The sequence below is a fragment of the Myotis davidii genome, unplaced genomic scaffold (genome assembly GCF_000327345.1).
Source record: "Myotis davidii unplaced genomic scaffold, ASM32734v1 scaffold54, whole genome shotgun sequence".
Taxonomy (NCBI): Eukaryota; Metazoa; Chordata; class Mammalia; order Chiroptera; family Vespertilionidae; genus Myotis; species Myotis davidii.
Genome location: NW_006287915.1, coordinates 3,621,368 through 3,634,158, shown reverse-complemented (window position 1 = coordinate 3,634,158; position 12,791 = coordinate 3,621,368). Strand labels below are relative to the sequence as shown.

The window sequence follows — 12,791 nt, the reverse complement described above, 5'->3', positions numbered from 1 at the left end:
AGACCATTATAAACTTATGAACAATAATAGATACTTAAGCAGAGCTGCCTCAAACTGATTGTCAAACTTCAGTAGGAAGGCCAGGGAGGGTTGGGGGGCAGGAGGGAGGGGGATAAGAGATCAACCAAAGGACTTGTATGCAGGCATACAAGCATAACCAATGGACATAAGACACTGGGGGATAGGGGAGGCTAGGGGACTGTCAAGGGCAGGGGAAAAAAATGGACACATATGTAATACCCTTTGTAATACTTTAAGCAATAAAAAAAATTTAAAAAAATAAATAAATAAATGTAGGGTATATATTGGATCTTGAAAGAACAATATTTAGTAAAATGTTGCTATGGCAAAGAACACATGATAATTTACACCTTATAAATAGCCAGGATTTGAATGTTAACTGAAGCTATTATGTCAGGGTTGGAGGTGATGTTTCAGCCCCATGCCCTTCCCTGGGATACTAGCTACCTGATCTGATTCTCTAGCCTCCCATTGATTCTCTGCCCCCTCCTCCTCCCATGACCCCGACAATAAATTCCTTTCACCAGAAAATAAATAAAAAACAAACAAATAAATAATGAAGATCAATTAAATCTACAGTTTCCCACTGTAACATTTTCTTTTGGAGTTAAAGTCAAAATGTAGTGTATTTTTATAGTTACCTATATAAACATACGCAAATAAACTTTTTACCTTCTCAACATTTGAAACATATATTTTGTTTATTGTCCATGTTAGTAATCTTCTAGGTTCTAAAATTTGAAGAGCTATTTGAGAAAAATAATTTTTTTAAAAATTGTATAAACATTTAGACAGAATGTTTCTGTTTAATCCAAATTAGTCAGTCTTTTCAACCAGTGCTTTTGTAACGTTCTTATGTCTACCAATGATGAAGGCAAAATCTTTGCTTGGTAAGTCTATTAATGTTGGTGAAAATATAAAGCGCCCTATTTGGGGGAGGTTTTTTTAGATATAGCTTTAAGGTTGGAAAGAACAATTCCATTCAAAACTACATTTAAATAAAATACATTATTATTTTTTAATTTCTTTATTGATTAAGGTATTACATATGTGTCCTTATCCCCCCATTTTTCCCCCAAACCCCCTAATCATGCCCTCACCCCCCCTGTTGTCTGCATCCATTGGTTAGGCTTATATGCATGCATACAAGTTCTTTGGTTGATCTCTCTCCCTTACCCCTACCCTCCCTTACCTTCCCTCTGAGGTGTGATGGTCTGATTGATGCTTCTCTGTCTCTGCATCTGTTTTTTGTTCATCAGAAATACATTATTTTTAAAATCTAGTCACCAATATTTTTGAATATTGTTATGGTATGGTATTATTCTCTTTCAGATAAAATCTGATTAACAAAACCACCTTTTTAAACTTTCTGTAGTAAAGCAGCATCTGTCTTTATTTTCAATGCTATCAGGCTTTTAATTAACAGAATCCACATGGGTTGCTTCCTTAGAATACCACTAAACGTCAGAGACATCGTCTACTGTACAGGAGTCTCACTGCTAGATGAGGATGTCTGGGAATTCATATGGATGAAATTTCACTCCACCACAGCCGTTTCTGAGAAGAAAATATTATTAGAAGCCTTAACTTGCAGTGATGACAGGAATTTATTAAATAGGTAGGTCAATTAATGGTCAGATATGTTTGTGTAATGAAAGTATTCTTCATTAATCAAACCGTTCTGAAGTTGTTTTTCTTTCCTGGAGTATATGCTAATTACTATAAGTCTATATTCCTAAAACTAAGGAAAACTGATATGTTAAGATAACTAAAGCTCATTGACTTGATAGATATACCTTTGTTTCTAACTGATTTTTTTAAAGTTATATTTTACGTATATACGTAGGATAACATGTCAATATTAAAGGAAATGTTTATTATAAAGAATTTTAAAGGTAAGTTTTCATCATCAAACCAAAATTATGATTTCTCCACCCACAAGGTTTTTTAAAATTTAACTAATCTATTAACATATATGAGTTTGCTCTTCCTCCATTTTTATAACCAGAAAATCATTCTATTGTTAAATTTGTATTAGTAAAGTTTACCCTGGACTGTTCTCTTAAAGAATATGATAAATTATACCATGTAATTCTTGTAATTTTATAAAAATGTTTAAGTTGTGGGACTAAAACTTACCCCACAATTCTATCTTTAAAGGCTTCTGAATCTGTCACTGAATTCTGAGGTGGTGCTGGATCAAGATGCAATTGATGTCATAATCCATGTAGCTCGAAATCCACATGGCCGGGACCTTGCCTGGAAGTTTTTCAGAGATAAGTGGAAGATACTGAACACCAGGTAGATATTGAGTTTAATCATTCATAATTGAGTGAGTTAATAAAAGATAACATATGAGGGAGAAAAGCACAACTTTTTGTGTTAGAATAAAAGTCCAAATAATAGAATTAAATTTTTAAAAAGTCTATCAAGATGGGTCTTGCCATGCCTATGAAACTCAAAATTATGTTAACATTATATAACATTATTCATTTATTAAATATTGATCACTATAATTATATGTGTAAATGTAGAGAGTAAAAAGTTTTAGCAGTGCAATTTTCCTTGGCAATCTATCAAACTGTCTCAAGTTGAAGAAATTGTTATCATAAAACCCCTATATCCTGAGTATGTTATAAAAATGACTTACAAATCAGGTATAATTGTATTATGATAAGAAAACTTTACTTCTGTATAGTTATTTTAAATTTCCTTTAAATATAAATATCACAAAACACCTGAAATAAAACAATGGAACATTTGAGTCATTGTATAATCCTAGTTGCAGTATAATTCATTCCTGAAACATCTTCTTTCAAGGTGAGAATTCTTCAGCCTCACTTTTAGAAAATATTTCTGATATATTTAAATATATTATAATAAATGTTAATTTATTACTCTTAAAATCTCTATGGTATTTTAAAATTAAATTTATTATAGAGCATGTGAATGTTGCATGTTCTCAAACTTAAATGTCCCCAGACAGTGTGCAGACCTATTGTTCTATATCTTAAAAACTGGTATATAAACTTTACTTTTAAGAAGTACACCTTTATCAGTATAAAGAGTTCAATCTGAATGGGTGTATCATATTAAAACACATTTCTATCTATAGATATTTTGTTGTCATAAAGCAGTGATATTCCTAAAAATCACATTGGGTTTTTGTATTTTCAGCTCAAAAATTAGAATGATTGGAAGATTAAAACTTGCTTTGCTGTTATGCACGTAACATAGTGAATAGTCAGACACAAGGTTAAATTAATAGTATATGCAAACATTTTATAAAGAGTGTTAAATATCCACCAATAGAGAGTCTCTTTAGAGGGTGCTTTTGTACATCAGAGTTCACTGTAATGAATACATAGTTTAGTTCCTACCAAAAATATGTCTATTTTATCTCAGAGAGTCCATAATCTCTAATCAAAAGGTAGAAAGGTTAAAATTATAGCATATACACAGATACATCAGTGTCTATCTTGACAAATAAGATTGTCATAATCTGCTCTCACATCTCTGTCAGCATTTGAATATTTGAGTTCATGGGTGTGCCTTCCTAAGTTCTTTTTACTTCTTGCCTTGCAGATCCTCCCTGGTTTTAGTTGTCATCTGTTCTCATGGTTTCATCACTCAAATCTATAACTCTAACTCAGACATTCACCTAAGCGGTACCTTGTAATTGACAATGGCCTATTGGGATCCCCTACTGGGATGTACTTGCAAAGCTCAACCCATCATTTATCTCTCCCTTTTCTCAGCAAACAGTATGGCTATCCACCAATTACTCAACCCAGATACCTGAAAATCTACATATGATTCCCCCTTTCCCTTGTCATATAGAACAATTAGTCTTGAGGCCTGGTCAATTCAACAATTCCTAAATGTTTCTTGAATTAGACCTCTCTTTCCTGTTACCACTGCCCTAGCACATGTTATTATTTCTTACCAGTACTCTTAACAATAGCCCTATGTTTCCCTGCCTCTATAATTATCTCCACCACTGTGGTATGTATGTGCTCCCCCCGCCCCCGCCTCCCCTCCACACACACACTGGCCTTTTCCATTTGTCCCAAGAATCACTGCAAAAAACAAAGTACTATTTCCCTGATGTAAAACCTTCAATGGTTCTGTGCTGCACTGAGAATCGAAGATCCCTCATAAGTCCTCGGACTAACCTTGTGGCCTCTTGTTCTGCTGTTCCCAGGCTCACAATTTATAGGCCCTTAATACCAAATGCTTGTAGTTGTCTTCACACATCATGTTGTTTCACACATCCTTGCATTTGTTTATATTGGTCCTCTGTCTAAATCACTTTCTTCCTTGATCTTTGGAACTATTCCATACTCAGTCTATATGCCATCATCTCCCCAAATCCTATCTCAAGATCTCACAGCAAAAGAGACCTTCTCTAAACAAGGTGCATACTTTTCTTATCATTACAATAAATGGAAATTATCTCTTTACAATACTAGATGTTATAATACCTTTAAGGAATGGCTTGTGCCTTATTCATCTTTACATCACTATAAGTGAAGTATAAGCAAAACACTCTTAGAAAAAGAATTATTTTTATTCCTGCACAGTAGGCCATTTCTTTAACCACATAATGATTACTAACAATTACTTATATTATTATTGAATGCCTATTTATTTTATTTAGCTTCTTTCCCATGAAATAGTTCAATGTTAGAATTATAACAAATTCTGACAGTCATCAGTCTAGTTTCCTCATTTTACAGATGAGAAAACTGAGGCTTCAAAAGCTAAATTATTTAAAGTCCCACATATAAGAGCAGCATTAGACAACCTCTGGTAACAGTGGCCTGGCGTTTGCTTCCTAAAACTCAGACTGTTATTTTTGTGTACGTTTCTTAGTTCTGAGTACGATAGCCTCTGATAAGTATCGTTAGAACAGAATAGACAAGTCAATAAATGAAAACTCTTGCCTTGAGCCCTGAGCCGAGTAATTATGTGTGTGGTAGAAGAATTATGCAATTCCAATGAACAACTTGATATTGTATTTTAATGGCCACATGAAAAAATGCTAATTTTTTGAAACATTTTTGAGAAATTTGACTCAGTTTCTAACTATGAAAAATGCTAATGTCAGTTTTGACTGACCAGACTAAAGAATCTGTGTGACATACTAATAATGCCCAAATGTGTCTTGCAATCCTGTTTCCCTAATTGGGATTATTTTTCCCTAGTGAGCTAGAGTATGTTAAAGTTGAAAGTTTTAAAATAGGTTTTTCCTCAGGCCTTGGATTGGGGATGTAATAGTAGTTCTTGCATCTAATTTTAGAGGGCTCCTTTTTAAAAAATTAATATTACTCAGATTTTTTTTTAAAAATTGTGAGCCAAATCAGGTGGCATTTGCTGCTATCCTATAATCATAGCTCTTTGCACCTCCCAACTTCCTATAGAAATGACCTTGAATGCTCAGAGATCTTGATAGCATCAAGACACCACTGGTCAAATGGATCCTGTGAGAAGGGTTCTAAGAAATATCTATAGTCATATTTCTTTTTAATTTTTTTTATTTTTCAATTATAGTTGACATATAATATTATTAGTTTCAGGTATACACCCCAATGATTAAACGTTATATAACTTACTAAGTGATTATCCCAATAAATCTCGTACTCTTCCAACAACACCATACAGTTATTGGAATATTATTGACTATATTCCCAATGCAGTATTTTACATCCCCAAGACTATTCTGTAATTACCAATTTGTACTTCTTAATCCCTACACCTTTTTCATCTATCCCCCCAACCTCCCTCCTATCTGTATCTATGAATCTCATTTCTGTTCTATTTGTTCATTTATTTTATTTTTTGGATTCAATTGTTGGTAAATATGTATTTATTGCCATTTTATTATTCATATTTTTATATATTTTTCTTCTTCTTCATAAAGAAGACCCTTTAACATTTCATATAACAATGTTTTGGTGGTAATAAATTCCTTTAGCTTTTTCTTGTCTGGGAAGCTCTTTGTATGTTCTTTTATTATGATGTGTCTTGGTGTGGGACTTTTTCAGTTCATCTTGTTTGGGACTGTCTGTACTTTGTCAACATGTATATCTATTTTCATCACAAGGTTAGAGGAAGTTACTATCATTATTTTTTCAAATAGGTTTTGAGAGAGCTAGAAATATAATAGTATTTCTTAAATTACTGCCTTTATTAACATTAAGACTTCTTTTCATCTTTCGAGGTATGGAGAGGCATTATTTATGAATTCCAAACTTATCAGTGGAGTTACAGAATTTCTTAATACTGAAGGTGAACTCAAAGAGGTAAACCTTTTAAGATTTCTAATGCTTTTTTTTATAAACATATGAAATTATACATTTACTTCAACAATTTGTTTACAACAGAATCATATTCATTCCTTTAAGACATACCCATTCACCCATGCTAAAGACTACTCAATTCATTATTTGAAAATATATTTTTGACATATTAAACATTAAATGCCTTTGAGAAATGTTTGAATGGAATGAGTCTTCAACTTGGGGATTCCAAATCCACTCCAGGCATATTTGATCCAATCAGCTGCTCATCAGCTGATTGTGTGAACCCAGTTTAGGATCCTCAAAACAACAAAACTGTCACAATGATTCAGTATTTGGATACAGAAGACCAAAGTTGAAGTACAGAACTTGAGTCTCACTGCTTTGTGCTCAGGTCTAATACAGAGAATGGGTAACTGGATGTGATGATAATGCTTCATGCTATTCAGTCTGGAATTTTTTAAGGACTAGTGTCCAGTTTGTGGAGTATCAAACAAATCCTTTTTTCTCTGGAAACCAACTACTGTTTTTGACCACTTACATCTCTAATAGAGAGTAGTGTGAAATGGGAAGGGGTAACTTGGTAGGAGGAAGGAGCAAAGTATAGATAACACTTAATTGATTAAAATGAGTGGAGCTTCAAACACCTCGTTTTTCTGTATGCTGTTCTCTTCCACGATAAAACAGAACTGAGAGTTATCAATGAGAATCATGGTTTCCTCGGTTTCCACTGATGGGTGCCTGAATCTGTGCCCCAGAGCTAATCATGTTGAGCATCAATCCCTCAGAAGCATCAAATCAACCCTGGCACCACCCTTCATATTTTCTGATATTGCTCAATTTTGTGTGATCATCTACCATGAACTAACTTGGATTCTTTCACACCATGAACTGAGCTCAGTTTCTGATTACAATGATTTGAACTTCAATTTTTATCCCTATTTGTATTTCCAATCCTAAAGGATTTGTTTTTGAAAACCCCAGCCTACATTTCACTATATTTTTTTAGTAAAAGAAGCTAAATGGGAAGGATATTTTCATATCCATACAAAGCAGAAAGAGCAATTAAATTAATTACTGATTCCAATTTTCTCTGTATTTAAATGAAGTACTTTTAATTCTTTTAATTCCATGATTTCATTTTCAATAATCTGGGAGTGAAAGACTCATTTAATCACACTCTGTGCAGCCATGGAAGTGAATGCTGAAGAGAAGGATCCCGCCCGTCCTCTTCCTTCCCCCGTCCTTGCCTCTCCTTATTGCTGCCTTCCTTCTCCTGGCCTCTCTCCTGTCTTTCCCCATTTGACTCCTATCTTCCCTGTCTCTCTCCTATTCTCCCTCCTCTACTTCTATCCTCTACTTCTGTCTATATTTCATATTTTTTTTTAGGTAATACCAGGCCATAGGAACAAAGTCTTTTAAATGAACATTTAACTAATTTTATCATATACTGACCATTTGGTTTTATGTATTTCGCTTACGTATTTAATTTCTTACTCTTGACTTAATTGCATTTGAAATGTTCCAAGATACCCCTGTAATGAAAGGCACAATTTCAAAACTGAAACTAAATTGTGACTTTTAGTCCATTATCTGCAAAGCAGTTAACTTCACAAGAGTCTCTCCGTGGCACAAGTCATGAATCCCTTCACAGCATAACTGCTGGCTCTGACTTTCTACTTTAACAACTGTGGCCTGAGGTGTTTCCATGCTTTCATTATCTAATGGTCCGTAGGATTGGGGACCACTGTTGCTAGGCGGAATGGGGGTTTAATTTGTATTGCTGATAACCCCTTCCATAAATATAAAGGGGCTGAGGAAATTCCAGGCTCATTCTCCTATAACCAACGAGCCTCATAAGCAGAAAACCCAATGTGCTCCCTCTGGGTATGGCACATTCTTATTTCAACAGTTTATAGATCAAAAGGGAATCAGCGACTTTATGAATTCTGAAAACTCATTTAAGATTTTCATGATCCCCATCAGCTTTAGGGGCATTAAGTAGAGATACTTATATTGTTACATGGTCCCATCCTAAAAACTGCATTCTAGAACCGGAAATGCAATTTCCTTTGATTTCATGGCTCTAGCAATTTGAACAGTATCTCTCCTTGAGAGAGTGCATTATTTCTTTATTTTTAAACTAATGAAAGTACAACCACATGGAACCTCGGAGACCCTTGCCATTTTTCCATACCCATATCCTTTAAGCATTCCTCTCTAGCACTCATATGCCTGCCTCTTGAACCTAATGTACAGCACTGTTGTGAAAAAATATAGATCCCATGCATCTCAGACATCCCATTTACAGTTTTAATGTTGAAAACATAAATCTCATAATAGGGCAATGATCTGATTCATTTATATGTATTCTGCAATTTACTGTACAAATAATTTGCTTTGTGATATTTGGTGTCTAGGACACCCTAAAATAAGAGTTTTATAAAATGCTAAAAATGTTTTTAATAGAGAAATTGACAACCATGTCTAGAAATTTTATGCTCTGAAGAACAGGGAGAACAAACAACTCTGACATCTTACTAAATGTTATTGTATAAAAAATGTCTAAATGCAACCTTTTCATATAAAACCATAAGAAGGCATAGATATTTAGGAAACAATATAATAAAAACAAATAGCAGCAGAAATCCTACCAAAGGGCTGCAGAAATCAGCAAACTAGAATGTCAACTGCCTCCTACTACCCCATGGCCTCTAAAGTGAGTCACCTCAGGCTCTCTGAGCTCATTAGGGTGGTATTTAATGTAATTAAATAGTGATTTAGGAAATGACTCCCAAGAGACCTATAATTTCATTTTCAACTGAGCATTCTCTTGCAGGATAATCTGACCTGCTATTCTGTCAATAGCACATTCATATGCAACCTATTGTTTGCCTTTGAGGAGGATTTAAGAGATTTACTAGTAGGCCATGTGTGCAGGCTGGCTTGCTATCTCATTAAGAAGGCCATGGTGCCCTAGCTGGTTTGACTCAGTGGATAGAGTGTCTGCCTGCAGACTGGACGGTCCCAAGTTCAATTCTGGCCAAGGGCACATGCCCCGGTTGTGGACTTCATCCCCAGTAGGGGGCATGCAGGAGGCAGCCAATCAGTGATTCTCTCCCATCATTAGTGTTTCTATCTCTCTCTCCCTCTCCCTTCCTCTCTGAAATCAATAAAAAAAATATATATATATTTTTAAAAAGAAGCCCATGGCTATGCTCCATGGAATCAAAGTTGCCAAAGGGTCATTATCACTATTTGGCATGTTCAGTGACTACCCAGGAAAATATGTAATAAAGCATATAATTAATAGATTGAATTTTTTCCCGGATTGGTATATTATGTAAATAATGCCATGGTACTGTACATATATAATTTACAAATGTACAATGTAGTGTGCACTTTTGGTAATAAATTGAAACACTAAATTCAAAACATAGATACCCATGTATTACTTGTTACTTTAGAGATATAGACTGAATGGGTCTGAACATAACTATATAAGTAAAAATGAATTACTGGATTAATCAACTAAAATTTAAGAAATTTATTCTGGTGATTCCATTAGACTTCCTTTCTACATATGTGTACATGTTCCAGGTATTTGCGTGTGGCACAGTGTCTGAGCCATTGGGAGCTATTCAATAAATCCCAGTCTTTCTTCTCCTTTCCTTAGTATGTGTAAATTTGGTCAAATGTCAAATCAATTTTAAACATACTGCCGATAAGTATTTGTTATACATTGGATATTTTACATGTTTGTTATAAAAGCATACTGATTTTGAATTCTTGTAAAGGATATTGCTCTGAGATAGGGTTATTTGTTGCTAATGCAGTGATGCAGGGGTGTGTGTAGGAAAGTAGAGGATAAACTGAGAAAACCCATCAGTATTATGTAATCAAAGTAACACTGCCATAAACAAAACAGACTACCCAGAACTGATTTTTAAATTAATTCAAAAGGTATAATTAACTCCATTTTAAATGCCTCCTCCCCCTATTTCTCCATCCTTGGGCCATTCCTGATGCAAAATACATTTCCCTCCTGGCATATCCTCCATGTGGTGCCCACCGTGTGATGAATCACACCTCATACTAATTACACCACATAATGCTTCTCTGTTGCAAGTTGATTTTTCACATTTGTCTATTAGCATCACGATCCTTGGTTGGTTGCCAATTTCTAAAGACATACCAACCAGAAAGAAAAACTGCTGGCATTGAATTTGAAATAAAATCCTTGAGCATTTCCAGAATATGCAAACTCGATAGAGAAAATCTCATATCCATAAAAATTATGACAAAATATTTAAAAATTACAAGATTTTAATTTAGTGTTCCAATTCTCTGCCTCAATGAGACCACATTCCTCCTTCATTCTTTCTAAATCTAGTTACTCAGGTGATTGCAATGCCATTTAATCACCCAGTTTTCATACCATCAGTATTTTTTCCCCACTACTCAATACCTTTGATAATTCCATTGCCATCAAAGATAGTGTCAGGCCCTCAGACTCCTTATTTGAAGAAAATTAAGGAGATTTTTCTCTCTACAAACAAAAAGTAAACTATAATCCTTATATTCAGTTTTTAAGGCTATTTTGTCTGTTGGATATGCTTCATCATTAGAACTTGTTTTTGCCACAATCCCATCAGTCTATTATGAAGAGATAAATTAAATATGTCTGCTTAATATTTATTTATGAAGCAAGAGTTGATTTTATGGCTACTTAAACTGTAATCTCCACTCCTCATTTCCCTCTCAATTCTAAAATAATTAACACCTAGTGGACCCAGTCATATTGCATTTCAATACTAAGCTCTCTCCACATATTAAGTATACCTTCTGTAGCGAGTGTGGCCCATTGTTTAAAACGGACTCTTGTTTATATATGTTGGACATGCATAATTACCATTTGAAAATCTTTATTTCTAGCTAAAGAACTTCATGAAGAACTATGATGGAGTAGCCGCTGCCTCTTTCTCAAGAGCACTGGAAACCGTCGAAGCCAATGTGCGCTGGAAAATGCTTTACCAAGATGAGCTTTTCCAATGGTTAGGAAAAGCTGTGAGGCACTAACTCAACCTAACATTTCTACGAGCAGGCCTGCTCTATGCAGAATGAGGAGAATGGCCAGACTTTCAGTGTTAACGTGTGGGAGGATTTTTTTTTTTTTAATTGTTGGTCATGGGGGATTTTTTTGGTTTTATCTCATCCATCCTGCTTTGTTTCCTTATTGGGTGTTCTTCTTTAAAGAAACTCTTGCAAGTGGAACTAGCCATGATTGCTTCAGCTGTACATTCCTTGCTCTACAGGACCAAATATGATAGTGGTGCATGTTGATGTTGCAGTCAGTTTGAAAAAAAACTCATTCAGAATACTTTGTGCATGGTTGTTGGTCCTACCTGTGTTCCAGCATGCTTATTTACAATGTCCAATGTTGTCTACTCCAATGTGACATCCAGGATGGGCATTATACAAAAGCACAAAGATTATCTATGACAATCAGTGTTGCAATGAAAGGGGAAAAAAAAGGAAATTATAGTCTTAGTCTTGGGCATTGTAAGAGGTAAAATAGCCCTTTAAGTGATTAAGGTCACTTATTTCAGCACTTGAATTGTCCTGCAATGATTATTGTGTTGTTAACCCATTTTTTTTTAAAGTTGTTTTAAAAAAAGGCATATAGATAGTGTATGCATATGTCAATGTACATAGGGAAACCCCATATGTATACAGTATGTTGTACACTGTACTTCTTCAAAGAATCTCTTCAGATCAAGGAAAATGTAACTCTTTTTATAAACTTCTGCAAACTTTGAAAAGGCTGAAAATTTTCATCTTGTTTGCATATCCATCTCATGTTGGGTGGTCCAGAGAGTTAAAAACTCTGTGCGTGTGTTGGTATTGTGTCTGTGACTCTAATCCCCCATTAAGCAACCATACCTCAAGTGGGCCTATTAGCCTTTAATGACCCTCGATGCCAGTTGTGCCATCTGTACATTAAAGTTAAGTCCAAAAGTTACTTTTCTTGAGCAAAACTTTTTTTTTTTGCATTGACAACACTTTTCTTTTTGTTGTGTAACACAAATGATTTTAAATGGTTTTCTCACACCGTAGGCCAGCTTTCCAAACACTGCTTAGATGCTCCAATTGGGCATATTTTAAAAATTTATCATTATAAAATACCAATACAACTCTGTACATAAGCCACAAATTTCTATTTTCCTGAGGTTTCCCACTCCTCCAAATCTTATTTCAAATCATTGAAAGGAAATATTCTACCGCTAATAGTCAGTGGACACTGGCAATAAAACAGCAACACCACAATAAAAAAATAGGTATTTTAGAAACTAGAGCCATATATTTATTATAGGTTTATAGGTCCTAATCCATAGAATGAGTGTCATCTAAAATTAAATTTTATACTTTAGCAGTTAATATCTATTATACCTAAACTTTTCAGCATTT

General features: G+C 34.5%; 1 protein-coding gene across 1 annotated transcript in view; it reads left to right on the top strand.

The window, feature by feature from the left end:
* The window catches only part of TRHDE (thyrotropin releasing hormone degrading enzyme), a gene marked incomplete at its 5' end in the record, with an annotated part of 386,911 nt that extends 374,754 nt beyond the window's left edge, over positions 1-12,157 (top strand). The window contains 4 exons of the mRNA XM_006759751.1: positions 1,472-1,639; positions 2,182-2,322; positions 6,245-6,326; positions 11,259-12,157. Coding sequence (XP_006759814.1) covers positions 1,472-1,639; positions 2,182-2,322; positions 6,245-6,326; positions 11,259-11,402 — 535 coding nt within the window. The remainder of the gene's footprint in view (positions 1-1,471; positions 1,640-2,181; positions 2,323-6,244; positions 6,327-11,258) is intronic.
* Between the last annotated feature and the right edge of the window lie 634 nt (positions 12,158-12,791).